A 15,416-nucleotide genomic window follows, 5' to 3' on the forward strand; every position below is an offset into this window, starting at 1 on the left:
CACCTAATGTAAATAATGGATGAACAGATACAAGTATTTTAATAATCTTTCATCAATTTTAACAAAGGTAACTACTGTTAAAAAAAAAGTACAATTATGAAAAAAGAGTGCTATTATTAATTGTAACAAATGTTCCTTACTACTGCAGGTATTAGTGGTGGAGTGGTATACAGTCATCCTATATTTTATGAACAATTGTTCTGTAAACTCACAACTTCCCTAATTTAAAAAAAAGAAAAACTGTCAACTAAGAATCCTAAATATGGCAAAACTATCTTTCAAGAATGAAGGAGACAGTCTTCCTTCCTCTGTGGCATATACATACAATGGAATATTACTCAGCGGTAAGAAAGAATGAAGTCCTGAGGCACACAACAACATGGATGAACCCTGAAGCCATTATATTGAGTGAAACAAGCCAGACACAAAAGGACAAATATTGTATGATCTCACTAATATGAACTAATTATAATAAGCACATTCATTGAGTTAGAATCTGGACTAACTACCAGGAGGTAGAAGCAGGGTAGAGAATGAGGAGTTAATGCTTAATTTGTGCAGTATTTTTAATTAGGTTGATTGTAAATGTTTGGAAATGGATAGAGGTGATGGTGGCACATTATTATGAGTGTAATCAACAGCACTGAATTATATGGGTGAATAAGGTTGAAAGAGGAAGTTTAGTATCATATACGTCACTAGAAGGAAAGCCAGAAGCTAAAACATGGGACTGTATAACACAGTGAACCCTGCTGTTGATGACTGTGGTTAACAGTACAAATATAAGAATGTTCTTCCATGAGCTAGAACAAATGTACATCATTATTACAAGGTGTTAATAATAGAGTGATATATGCAGAAAAATACATCTAATGCAAACTATGGACCACAGTTAACACTAAGATTTTAATATTCTGTCATCAGTTGTAACTAAGGTACCACACTAATGCTAACTGCCAACAGAGCATAGGGCTTTTCTTTTTGGAGCAATGAAGATGTTCTTAAATTGATTGTGGTGATGAAGGCACAACTCTGCGGATTATACTGAGAGCCACTGATTATATACATTGGATAGACTGTACAGTATGTGAATATATCTCAATAAAACAGCTTTAAAAAAAAAAGAATGATGGAGAAATTAAGACATCACCAAATAAACAAAAACTGAGAGAATTCATTACTAATACACCTTCCCTACAAGAACTGCTCAAGGGAGGCCTTCCGGCTGAAGTGAAAGAACACTAGATAGTAACCTGACCCCACAAGGGAAAATAAAGAACACTAGTAAAGGCAACTGATAGGGTGATATAAAAGCCAGTATTATTGTATTTCTGGTTTTCGATCCCTCTTTTTTTTCTACATGATTTATCAGGCAAATGCATAAAATCAGTAATTATAAACCTGTGTTAATGGGGACTTGACATATAATGATGTAATTTGAGACACTAACAATAAAAATAGGGAGGCACAAAGACTCACAGAAGCAGAGTGTTTGAATGCTAAGCTGGTATAATTCAAAACAGAGTGTTGTAAGTTTGAGACGTTAACTGTAATCCACAAGGTAATCACTAAGAAAATAACTAAATAAATATACACAAAAGGAAAGAAGGGAATCAAAATGGTATACCACAAAACAACTGTTTTAGTTTGCTAGGCTGCTCAAAGCAAATACCATGAAATGGGTTGGGAAAAACAATGGGAATTTATTCACTCACGGTTTTGAGGCCTTGAACCAAAAAACACTACACCCAAAAAATTTAACTGACATCTACAAAACACTCCACGCAGTAATATCAGATATTCTTTTTAAGGGCACATGGATCATTCTCCAGGACAGACCATATCCTAGAACACTAAACAAGTCTCAAATTCAAAAAGACTAAAATCATAAATGGTATCTTCTCTGATGTCAACAAAATAAAGCAAGAAATCAATTACAGAGAGAGAACTAGAAAATTCACAAATACATGGAAATTAAAACAACATACTCTTAAATAACCAATAGGTCAAAGTAGAAATCACACAGGAAATTAGAAAATAGCTTGAGAGGAATGAAAACAAAAACAAAACATATTGAAACTTATGGGATGCAGTGAAAGCAATGACAAGAGAAATGTATACCTGTAAACAACTACATTCAAAAAGATCTCAAATCAATAACTGTACAACTTTAAGAAACTAAAAAAAGAAGGGCAAAACCTAAAGGTAGCAAAAGAAGAGAAATGATACATATTAGATTGGAGATAAAAAATAATAATGAAATAAAATAAAGTAGAAAAAAATAGAGAAAAATAAACAAAACCAAAAGTTGGCTCTTCAAAAGGATCAACAAAATTGACAGACCTTCAGCTAGAATGACAGAAAAAGAGAGAAGACTCAAACTATGAAAATCAAAATGAAAGTGGGGACACTACCAATTTTACAGAAATTAAAAGGATTACAAGAGGTTACTATGAACAACTGTATGCCATCAAATTGAATAACCTAGATGAAATGGACAAATTCTTAGAAACACGCACTTTAAAACCGAAAAGACCCAGAACAAGTAAGGAGATTGAATCAGTAATCAAAAACTTCTCAACAAAGAAAACCCCAAGACCAGATGGCTTCACTGGTGAATTCTACCACACACTGAAAGAAGAAATTCTTCTTACACTCTTCAAAAAAAAATTGAAGAGGAAGAAACACTTCCTAACTCATTCCACAAGGCCAACATTACCGATACCAAAAGCAAACAAAGATATGACAAGAAAAAAAAAAACACCGACTAATATCCTTTATAAATACATATGCAAAAATCCAACAGAATACTAGCAAACCAAATTCAGCAGCATATTAAAAAGATTATACATCATGACAAAGTTGTATTTATCCAGGAATGCAGAGTAGTTCAACATAAGAAAATCAGTCAGTGTAATATGCATTAACAGAATGAAGGGGAAAAAACACATCAACACTCAATAGATGCAGAAAAAGCATTTGACAAAATCCAGCACCCCTTCTTGATAAACACACTCAATAAACTGGGACTAGAAGGCAATTTCCTCAACACGATAAAAGACATATATGAAAAGCCCAAAGCTAACATCATACTCAGCGTCAAAAGACTAAAAACTTTCCCCCTAAGATCAGGAACAAATCAAGGATACCCGCTTTCACCACTGCTAGTCAACATTATACTGGAAGTTCAAGTCAAAATAACTGGGCAAGAAAGGAAAATAAAAGGCATACAAACTGAAAAGGAAGAAGTAAAATTATCTATTTGTGGATGGCATGACCTTATATGTAGAAAACCATAAAGAATGCACAAAAATCTGTTGGGGGCTAATAAATGAATTCAGCAAAATTGCAGAATACAAAATAAACAGTCAGTTGTATTTCTAAACACCAGCAAAGAACAATATGAAAGAAAATTAAGAATACAATTCTGTCTATAGTAGCATCAAAAGAATAAAATATTTCAGAGTAAATTTAATCAAGGAGGTGAAAGACTTAAACACTGAAAACTACAAAACATTCCAACTGAAATTAAAGACCTAAATAATGAAAAAACATGTGAGGTTCATGGCTTGGAAGACTTAATATAGTTAAGATGACAATGCTACTCAGAGCTATCTATTGATTCAATGCACTCCCCATCAAATTCTCGGTGGCATTTTTTAAAAATAGAAAAAAAAAAACATCCTAAAATTCATATGGAATTTTAAGCAACCCTGAACAGCCAAAACAACCTTATCAGAACAAAACTGGAGTTCTCACATTTCTCAATTTCAAAACTTACTACAAAGCTACAGCAATCAAAACAGTGTGGTAGTGGCATAAAGATATACATATAGACCACTAGAATAGAACTGAGTCCAGAAATAGACCCCAACATCCATCAGCAATTAGTTTTTTACAAGACTGCAAGGACCAATCAATGGGGAAAGAACAGTCTTTACAACAAATGTTGCTGGAGAAACTGGATAGCTACATGTAAAAGAATTAAGTTGAACCCTTACCTTACACCATATACAAAAATTAACTCAAAATCTAATAAAGACCGAGTGTGATCGGTAGCCAGAGCGGAGAGCGGACCCCAGAGAGCCCTGAGCAGCTCCACCGCGGCCGCCGGCCTAGTTACCATCACACACCGGGAGGAGCCGCAGCTGCCCCAGTCACCATCATCACACCCATGAGCAGCGAGACCAAGACCCAGCAGCTGCCCGCCGCCCCCACCCTCAGCACTGCCGACACCAAGCCCAGCACCACCTGCAGCGGCGCAGCGAGCAGTGACCCGGGCGGCCTCACATCGGCGGTGCGTGCTGGCGGGGACAAGAAGGTCATCACAATGAAGGTTTTGGGAACAGTAAAATGGTTCAATGTAAGAGATGGATATGGTTTCATCAACAGGAATGACACCAAGTTGGATGTGTTTGTACACCAGACTGCCATAAAGAAGAATACCCCAGGAAGTACCTTCACAGTGTAGGAGATGGAGAGACTGTGGAATCTGATGTTGTTGAAGGAGAAAAGGGGGCAGAGGCAGCAAACGTCACAGGCCCTGGTGGAGTTCCAGTGCAAGGCAGTAAACATGCAGCAGACCATAACCATTATAGACGTTATCCACATCGTAGGGGTCCTCCACACAATTACCAGCAAAATTACCAAAATAGTGAGTGGGGAAAAAAACAAGGGATCAGAGTGTGCTCCCAAAGGCCAGGCCCAACAACGCCTGCCCTACGCAGGTGACGATTCCCACCTTACAACATGCGGAGACCCTGTGGGCATCAACCACAGTATTCCAACTCTTCTGTGCAAGGAGAAGTGATGGAGGGTGCTGACAACCAGGGTGCAGGAGAACAAGGTAGACCAGTGAGGCAGAGTACGTATCAGGGTTATAGACCATGATTCTGCAGGGGCCCTCCTTGCCAAAGAGAGCCTAGAGAGGACGGCAAGGAAGATGGTAAGGAAAATCAAGGAGATGAGACCCAAAGTCAGCCACCTCAACATCAGTACTTCCGTAACTTCAATTACTGATGCAGACGCCCAGAAAACCCTAAACCACAAGGTGGCAAAGAGACAAAAGCAACCGATCCACCAGCTGAGAATTCATCTGCTCCTGAGGCTGAGCAGGGCGGGGCTGAGTAAATGTCAGCTAACCATCTCTACCATCATCCGGTTTGGTCATCCAACAAAAAGAGGTGAATATGAAATTCCAGCAATAAGAAATGAACAAAAGATTGGAGCTGAAGACCTTAAGTGCTTGCTTTTTGCCCGTTGACCAATAACTAGAACAATCCACATTATCTATGCAGCATGGGGTTTTTATTATTTTTACCTAAAGATGTCTCTTTTTGGTAATGACAAACGTGTTTTTTAAAAAGCCTGGTTTTTCTCAATACACCTTTAAAGGTTTTTAAATTGTTTCATATCTGGTCAAGATTTTTAAGAACCTCATTTTTAATTTGTAATAAAAGTTTACAACTTGATTTTTTCAAAAAAGTCAACAAACTTTATTTAATAAAGTTCTTAAATAATTAAAAGAAAAATCGAATGAAGACCTAATTTTAAGAGCTAACACTCTAAAACTCAGAAGAAAACATAGGCGCAAATCCTCATGACTTTGGATTTGGCAATAGTTTCTTAAGTATGACGCCAAAAGCATACACGATAAAAGAAAAATAGATAAAATGGAATTTATCAAATGAAAACCTTTTGTGTACCAAAGGACATTATCAAGAAAGTGAAAGGACAACCTACAAAATGAGTGAAAACAGATACAAATCAAATACCTAATAAAGGCTAACATTTAAAACATACAAAGAACTCCTACAACTTAACAAAAAGACAAAGAAACCAAATAAAAAAATAGGCAAAGGACTTGAATGGATATGTCTCCAAAGATACACAAATGACCAATAATACATTAAAAAATGCTCAAAATCAAAGGCCATTAGGGAAATGCAAACCAAAGCCATAATGAGGTACTACTTCACATCCCCAGGACAGCTATTATTTTAAAATCAGGAAATAATGAGTGTTAGCAAGGATGTAGAGAAATTGGAATTCCCGCTGTTGATGGGAATGTAAAATGGTACAGCCAAAACATGAAGACAGCCTGGTGCTTCCTCAAAACACTAAACACAGAATTACCATATGACCCAGCTATTCCACTCCTAGGAATATACCAAAAAAAACTGAGAACAAATACTCAAATATCTGTACACCAATGTCTATAGCAGCATTATTTACAACAAGCAAAAGGTGGAAACAACCCAAATGCCCATCAACAGATGAATGGATAAACAAAATCTGGTGTATCACAAGGTTATTATTTAGCCACAAAAAGGAATGAAGTTTTGATACATTACAATATAGACGAATCTTAAAAACATTATGCTAAGTAAATAAGCCAAACACAAAAGAACAAATATCGTATGATTCCTCTTATTGGTGGTATCTAGAATAGGCAAATTCCTAGTGACAGAAGGTAGAACAGAGTTTACCAAGGACTGGGAGAAGGGGAGAATGGGATTTACTGCTTAAAGGTTACTGAGTTTCTATTTGGGATGGTGAAAAAGTTCTGGAAATAGTGATGATTACATAACATTGTAAATGTATTAATGCCACTGGATCGTAAAGTTAAAATTGGTTAAAATAGTAAATGTTATGTATACTTTACCAGAATAAAAAAATGTTAAAAATAAAAATTGGAGAAAAAAAATTTACAAGACATGTAAAGATACAGGAAAATGTGAACCAAAATCGGGGGGGGGGGGAATCAGTCAATAGAATCAACCAAGAAATGAGAGATGATGGAATTAGCAGAAAAGGACTTTTAACAGCTATTACAAATATATAAAGGACTTAAAGGAAAACATGAAAACAACAAGGGTAAAAATATAAACCTCAAAAAAGGGAACTCAACAGAGCTGAAAAATACAATATCTGAAATTAAAAATTAATGATGAGCTTAAAAGATTAGACACTAAAGGAGAAAAACAGTAAACTTGAAAGACAAGACAATACTTCAAGCATGGGACTTGCCCTTATGAAGCTCATTACCACAAAGGAGACTCTAAACTTGCATGTAATGGTGCCTAAGAGTCTCCCCCTGAGTACTTCTTTCTTGCTCAGATGTGGCCCTCTCTCTCTCTAACCGGCCATCTCAACGGGTGAACTCACTGCCCTCCCCTCTACGTGGGACCCGACTCCCAGGGGTGTAAATCTCCCTGGCAACGCAGAGTCTGACTCCTGGGGATGAATGTGGACCCGGCATCGTGGGACTGAGAGTATCTTCTTGACCAAAAGGGGGATGCAAAATGAGACGAAATAGTTTCAGTGGCTGAGAGATTTCAAATGGAGTCGAGAGGTCACTCCAGTGGACATTCTTATGCACTATATAGATAACACCTCTTAGGCTTTAATGTATTGGAATAGCTAGAAGTAAATACCTGAAACTACCAAACTCCAACCCAGCAGTCTGGACTCCTGAAGACAATTATATAATAATGTAGATTACAAGGGGTGACAGTGTGATTGTGAAGACCTTGTGGATCACACCCCCTTTATCTAGTGTATGGATGAGTGGAGGAATGGGGATAAAAACTAAAGGACAAATGGGGTGGGATGGGGGGATGATTTGGGTGTTCTTTTTTCACTTTCATTTTTTATTCTTGTTCTGGTTCTTTATGATGTAAGGAAAATGTTCAGAGATAGATTGTGGTGATGAACGCATAACTATGTTACCATACTATGGACAGTGGATTGTATACCATGGATGACTATATGGTGTGTGAATGTATTTCATTAAAACTGAATTTAATAAAAAAAATAAAAATAAAAAAAATTTACCTACTGGAAGAAAAAAAAATTAATGATGAGCTTAAAAGATTAGACACTAAAGGAGAAAAACAGTAAACTTGAAAGACAAGACAATACAAACTACCCCAAATAAAGAACAAAGACAAACAAGACTTAAGAAAAAGAAAAGAAGGGGGGGGAAAGCCTCAGTGACCTTTCGGATAATATTGAGGGATCCAACTGCAAGTAATTAGAAACCCTGAAGCACAGGAGAGAGAAAGGTGCATAAAAAACACTTGAAGAAATAAGGGCAAAAAATTTCCCCAATTTGATGAAAAATATCAAACCACAGATCCAAGAAGCTCCAAAATCCCAAAGTAGCATAAATACAAAAGAAATCACACCAAAGCAAGTCATAAACAATTGCTAAAATTAGTGATGAATAAAATATCTTAACAGTAGCTAGGAAAGGGGGGGGCACACTACATACAGGGAAACAAAGATAAGAATATCCACTGACTTTTCATCAGATAATGCAAAATCTTTAATCCTTTAAAATGCTGAAAAGAAAGAGTATCAACCTAGAATTCTATATTCAGCAAAAATATCCTTCAAAAACAAGATTAAATAGACTTTCTCAGACAAACAAAAGCTGAAAGAATTCGTCACCAGATCTGCACTATAAGATATATTATACAAAATATTAATGTTCTTCAAGCTAAAGGAAAATTAAATTAGCTTTCGCCCTCCACCCTATGCTCTCTCCTGCTTCCTGACTCTAACCCCTGATTTTTGCCCCTTCTCAACCAGCGGTCCATATTCAAGATCAGCTCCCCTTTTCCATCGATATGGTTCTCCCATTATTTAGCCTGGCCTTTAAGACTCTTTACAATCTTGCCCCATTCTATCTTTACAAAACTTATTTTCCCCTACTCCATATTTTACAAGTAACTCCAAGTTGATCACTTTGCTTTATGACTATGGAAACTACATTCAAAGACCTCCCAAAGAGATCAGAGGGAGAATGTAAGGAGTAGGAAGGACAGAAGGGAAGTTATGGTAAAGACAGGAGGGAGGGTGAGAGCAAAGACGGCAATTCAGAAGAGGGCAGTTCATGAAAAAAACGAGAAAGATTTTCCTAAGAAACAAAGTAGGCCAGGGGCATCATGTTTGACTTTCAGACACTGCCACAACTTATAGACAAGGAAGCATCAGCTCTTCTCACCAAAAAGGCTAAGCTCGATTGCATGGAAGGGCTATGTAACCAGTTTACTGCACCCAGGAAACATAACTCCTGAAAAGTGAGAACAAGTATAACCCAGTAGTTAAGAGCTCAGGCTTAAGTCAGAAAGACTTTCTTTCAGATTCAAGTCTGACCGCTCATTAACCACATGTTCATTTAATATCCATAACAGCCCTAAGAGGCAAGCACTATTATTATCATCTCCACTTTATAGAAGTGAAAATTGAGACACAGAAAGACTGTATTGCTTGCCCAAGATAATCCATATAGTAAGTGGCAGAGCTAGGATTTGAACCCAGAGTATCCAGCCCTATGGTCCCTGACCTTACTACACTGGACTATCTATTCAAGTGTACATTATGCCTAGAGTATTGTGACCACATATCCCAGTAGTGTTCTGTGGGGAAAATAACACAAAAAATCAGGAGTCTGTGACTAAGCTTTTAGACACAAGATAAAATTAGGTCTTTGGGGGGAAAGCATGACTCTCTGAGCCGAGTGCTCTAGATGGTTGTATGAATGGCTCTTAATTGATTCCATGACTGTGGATTATCTTACCTTAGAAGTGGAAAAAAGGAAGAAAACTGAGGCTAAATGACCTCCTATACTATGCTGGGTAACCAAAGGACTACAATGCAGTTTGCAGAAATGAAAAGTTTTGCTGAGATAAAGAATTAACAGGTTAAAAAGTGAGAATCAATTATGATATCAAGCAAGAAAGAAGGAAGGTACAAAGCAGAAATTCTTACTTGGGAAGAGATGGTGGTTCCCTAGGGACTTCAGCTGCACCAGCAACTGCTCCTGGAGGCTCTGCCTCCTGTGCGCTGTGGGCCGCCTCCTCAAATGTGGCCTGTGGGCCTATAGTGTGCACTTTCTCCACTTCCTGAGGCCCATTCAGTTCTGTGGTGGAGTCGACCTCTACTTCCTGAACTGGAACTGGGACTGGCTCTTTCTCAGCTGTGGCAGCTACCATAGCTTTTGCCTCTTCTTCCTTTCTTCTGATTTTCTCTTCAAATTCCTTTTTCCTCTTCTCATCATCCTGACGGGCCATGTGGTCAAAGGTTTTGAACACCTAAAGTCAAACAGCAACCCAGCTATCAGTTTGTCAGCCCAGTATGATACCATACGTTCTTGCACAAATGTAGCAAAATCTGGTAAGTAGAAAATTAAAAAGCAATAGAAAGGACAAGTGGAGACAAGCCCCATCATGAGCTGCTCATTTATGTTAGAATCAATCATCCTCTCTCTAGATTAAAAAGTATTCCCACTGGCAAAACGGAAACTCTTAATAGAAAGGTTCCAAAATCAACAAAATAAAAAACTCAAAAGCCAAGGTTCATAATATTTACAAACCTTATGAGCACATCTTTCTAAATTAAAAGATGTCTTAATAGATGGTCTTACCATTCATTATCTTTACAGATTTCAAAACAGTCTCATACAAAATGCAAAGGAACTGTTCTAGTACTGAAAATTGTAAAGGCACCAATAACTCCAAGCTCAAAAAAGGAAGATGAAAATGTAGCTGAACTTCAATCCACAATATCAACCAAGCTTGCTATACTGCTGTTATCTCTCCCACACTGTAAGGGCTGAGAGAAAGTATGGAACTTCGAAAGCTTGGAAATTCAATTCAGCAAACATCTAATATGTGCTTACAATGTGGAAGGAATACAACAAATCAAAATGACAGCTCTTATCCTGTAAGTACTCAGAATTCTGGTGTGAATCTGGTGTGTGGACCAGCAGCCCTTACCCCTTCCTGGGAAACAGTCACATCCAGGAAAAACTGGGGGATGTCTTCACCAAAAAAGTGCACAACATATAACCAGACATTTTGCATGCATATTCAAAAGGTACACATAACACCTGAAGTCCAGCCAAGGAATACCCTCGCGAATTCTGGTGAAAAAAGGCTGTGATAAACACTGCAATGTCCTGCCAGACTGTAAGGATGGGAATGAGCATTTCTGGTGAAAGTCTTCCTTGGAAGGAAGGGGATCTGAATTAGACTTTGAATGAAAGGAAGAGCATCCATAAGATACTATAGGAGGAAACGTCACTCTAGGATAAGTAGGTGAGCCCCAGCTCCAAAAAGTAGTGCCATCAAGGAACAGCAAGAAATCCTGCAGTAGCTGAACCAAAGGTCTCCTCTTAGAAGTAGGAAAGACAGAGCTCAGTGTTGAAAAATGGAAGTCAGATTTTGAAGGGCTAGAATGCAGTTAAATAATTTTATGCACCAGGCGGGAAAAAAGAATAAAAGAAGAGTATTAACATATTGAACTACCCCAAGTGTTTTTACAAACACTCTCTCAAAACCCTCACAAAAATCCCATGAGGAAAACAGTATCAGTGTTTTAAAGATGAGAAAAATAAGGCTCAGAGAAGTTAAGTAACTTTCCCAAGATCTTGTAAGTGAGAGAAAAATTTTTTTTTAATTTTAATGAAAGGAGATACAGAGAGGGAAAATAAATAAAACCCTCAGGTTAAAAACTAGAAACAGCACCAAAGCCATTTCTACTTTTTGAGATAACCTGAACCCCTATTCACTTCCTCTAGCATCCATGTTTATGACGCTTTGGATCCTTTGCCCAGATCGCTACTCATTGTCCCTGACAACCCAAATGTCCATCTTAATGCCACCAAAGCAAAGCAACAGCAAGGACTCTCTTCATCACACTTCTGAGGATTCTAATACAGGACTCCCCAGGCCCTCCCTATCTGCTAATCCTCACCATGCCTTCCACCTTTGCTTACCCAGCACTTCCAACCTCCTATAAACCTATCTGTCATCTCCAGAAAGGTTCTCTCACATCACTTGACCTCCCAATTTCCAGAGGTTCTCAGTACTCATTCTGGTATCAGAGAATTTAACAACTAGCTGGAAGAGACTTCTGTGATCCTCCAATCACCCTTCTCAATCAACAAAAAAGTGTAGTGATTTTCCCAAGATTTCCCAACAAGTTTCCAACCTCTGAGAGATAATTCTGTGCTGTTACCAAGTTACTTAATCCAACTCAAATTTTAACTCCCTACCCCACAACAAAAGCCATGAAAAATACTAAAATCACCTTCACAAGTATCTGCCAAATGGGCTGCCGCAGAATAAAAGAACACATCCCCAGGCTTCACCCTGATCTATTGAACCAAATGTCTAGGAAATGTGTGCTTTTTAAAAGCTCCTCAGACAATTCTAACAGTTAAGAACCACTACTAGAGAACATCACTCTATTAACCATCTCCTGTAAATTCTGTACCTTGGTTTCTGTGAAACTTACTGCCCTGCTCACTTACCTCCCAACCCTACTACTCATACAACGTCTTCTTCTCCCATCACTGAACTGTAACTGTTCCACAAAGGGCCATCATCCGCCTTCTGCTCTTCTCTCTCCCTCAAAACACTCATTCCTCCAGCTCCAGCAAGATCCAATTCAACAATTCCAACAGCCTGCAGGACAGACACTTCTGTCTGCAATCTCAAATTCAACTTGTCTAAAACTAAACTTTTTTCCCTAAACCCAGGTGACTTTTTAGTTCACGTGCTACCATTATTGCAGTCATCCAAGTTTGAAACCTTGGATTACCTTTGATTCATCCCTCCCTTTACACTGCCCCTGCTCCCTCACTTCCATCACCTCATTGCTATGGTCACCAAGTCTTAGCCTAAAAGAGTGTTGAGAACATAATAGACGTTCTATAAATGGCTACCAAATAAATTACATATCAGTTCGTCTGTAAAATTAAGGACAAAGATCAACCTCTCAGGTTGTGGTAATGATTAAATAACATAACTTCTCAGAATGTAAAACATCAGCTATAACTAGAACAGAATAGGTGCTCAGGAAATGTTCCTTTCTCCTCCACTTCTTTTCTGAAAACTACAATCATCCCAGACAAAAGTGCTCTTTCCCTACTGTAGGATGATTAAATGACAGAGCAGAAAGACTTGGAATCAGAAAACTGAAGTTTTGAGTCCCGGCTCTATGATGAACTAGAGCTGTGTGCCAAATAACTTAGCCTTGCTGAATTGATACCCTCATCTGTCACATAAAATTCAATCTTATCTATTTGACAGGGACATTATGAAGATCAAATGCCAAGACTCATATAAAAGCATTAAACTGCCATATGGTTCTACTGAAAACTATCTTCTAATGTTCCTTGATCACTCGGCACTTATGCCTCTGATAAAGATAGGAAAAAGCCTTACATTATGAAACTGAACCCCATTTGAATCCCAACACTCGAACTGACCATGTTATCTTTGGTAAATACTCAAATCTTCTAAACTTTTGTTTCTTCATCCAGATGTTAAGAAAAACAATGGAAAATAATACCTGACCAACCTGCTTCACTGGACTTGCAGTAAGACTTCAGGAGATAACATTTGAAAGTACTTTACAAACTACAAAAGTATTAGATAACTGGGAGGTATCATCACCATTACTGTCTTCTCCCATTTCTACAGATGGTTTCAAGGTTTAGCTGAATACTTTCAAAAGCATCAAAAGTCCCGCCTTCTCTACAAAACCTTTCTTGATTCACAACCATTATTTATATTCCTTTCCTTTTGGTAGCACCATGGTTCTATCACATAAATGGCTCTCAACAGTTCCCTATTTAACTTTCTGTGCTTTATCTTCTTAAGTATAATATGATTTAAGTGGCACAGGAAGAGAAGACCATTACTAATATGTCATATTAGCAGTACATCTCCAGTGCCTGTGGCAGCTGAGAATTTGAAATACATTCAGTAAATACTTGCTTATTACTACATGCAAAATTACACAACCAACTTCACTGATTATTAGCAACTCCTCAAACAGTAAGTTTATATATATATATGTACATATATATGTACACACTCAAATGCAAACTTAAAAATTACTATTATGACCATCTCTGACCTAGGAATTACATTTCAAACAAGGTGACCACACCCATTAATCAACACACTCCCTCAACCACCCCTTCCATCACCAGAGTCGGGGGCCTGCAGATCTCTGTTGATGCAAAGTCGTTGCACCTCCCGTCTGACCTAACACCTGCATTGTTTTCATTCCCTGACTAGCACTCCCTGCTGCACAGAGCCCTAAACAACCTGTTTACTACATCTGACACCGAAGTATATCGTGTGTAAAACCAGATTGCTCAAGAGCCTATCAAAGCTCCTCGGAAAAACCTGATACCCGAGCAGCACTTCAGATTACAAACAACTCGCATGGCTATTATCTCATCTGGTCACCACAACACCTCGTCAAAGTGGAACTAGGGAATCACCAAAGGAGGAAACTGAGGTTGAGAGAAGTAAACTATCCCACAACTTGAAAGGGGCGGGGCGAGAACTGCAGGCAGGACCGGCCGCGAAGTTCAGGGCGAAGGCTCCACACCAGGTTGGGGCTGCCAAGGCCTCGTCGACCTCAGGGGCCCGCCACGGGGCGGACGAGCAGGCGGACAGAAGCCGGGCGCCGGACCCCCACCGCGGTTACCTGCAGCACCAAGGCCTGTGCCGCCCCCGGTGGAAAGCCCATGCGGTCGGTCGGGTGGCGCAGCAGGCGGTAGAAGTCGGTCTTGCGGTACAGGAAACCGAAGAGCACGCGCAGAAAGTCCTGGACATTGCCCACATGCTGGAGGATGCCCAGGAGGGCCTGGTCGTATAACTCCGTGGACCCAGGCTCCATGTCGTCCCGGCCGGCTCAGAAGGAAAGCTCACGCACTGCCAGGGGACGGCGGACCGCGACCAGACCCAACCTGCTACTTCCGGCGTGCTGCAGCTAACGGCTCCGCCGGACAGTGCTGCCTCGGAACTTCCGGTCCCGACGCGTTTCTCCTCCCGCGAAGCGAGTCGGAGCTGAGTTTTGGCCGCCGAACTGTGAGCACCGTCTCTGCCGCCCCTGCCTGGGGTGCCGGCCAGCCGGTGCTTGCTAAAAGGACCCTAGGTAAGAACCGAAGTGCCTCCTAAGTTGAAGAAGGCCCGCTGTTGCTGACACCAAGTGACCATGTTTGAAGTAGGCGGAAGAAGTGCTGCTGAGGGCACAGGCACGCCGGCGCAGGAGTCACGTGATCCATCGGGTTGTTTTGTGGGGGGGGGGGGTCACGTGGTCTGTGAATGGGTAGATAGCGTCTTGGGGGAATTCCTCCTAGATATCCAGATCTCCGTGGTTAAAGCTGGAACTGCTGTGAGTTTTTAATTAGTGGGTCAGAAAAGGTAAAATGTGTATACGTGGGTTGTATGAATTTCTTACTAATGACAGAGTTGTGAGTGAAATTCAAAGCATTGCATGAGGAGAAATTCAAGGTGACTTGCAGAAATAAAATGAGAAAACAGAAATGTAAAGTGAGTGTGGTCGTTTATGAAATTAAAAGAGCTAGGTGCAGAATAGAGCAT

At 39.4% G+C, this 15,416-nt stretch overlaps 1 protein-coding gene and 1 pseudogene across 1 annotated transcript in view; one reads left to right on the forward strand and one right to left on the reverse strand.

Annotated features, from left to right (window-relative positions):
- NUDCD3 (NudC domain containing 3) overlaps nt 1–15,060 on the reverse strand; it is a 180,610-nt gene extending 165,550 nt beyond the window's left edge. Inside the window, exons 1-2 of the mRNA XM_037837244.1 lie at nt 14,518–15,060; nt 9,778–10,100 (exon numbers count right to left, since the gene is read on the reverse strand). Coding sequence (XP_037693172.1) covers nt 9,778–10,100; nt 14,518–14,709 — 515 coding nt within the window. The 5' untranslated portion in view covers nt 14,710–15,060. The remainder of the gene's footprint in view (nt 1–9,777; nt 10,101–14,517) is intronic.
- On the forward strand, nt 4,160–5,130 carry LOC119534651 (annotated as a pseudogene).
- Nucleotides 15,061–15,416: the final 356 nt, after the last annotated feature.

The sequence above is a fragment of the Choloepus didactylus genome, chromosome 5, assembly GCF_015220235.1.
Source record: "Choloepus didactylus isolate mChoDid1 chromosome 5, mChoDid1.pri, whole genome shotgun sequence".
Taxonomy (NCBI): Eukaryota; Metazoa; Chordata; class Mammalia; order Pilosa; family Megalonychidae; genus Choloepus; species Choloepus didactylus.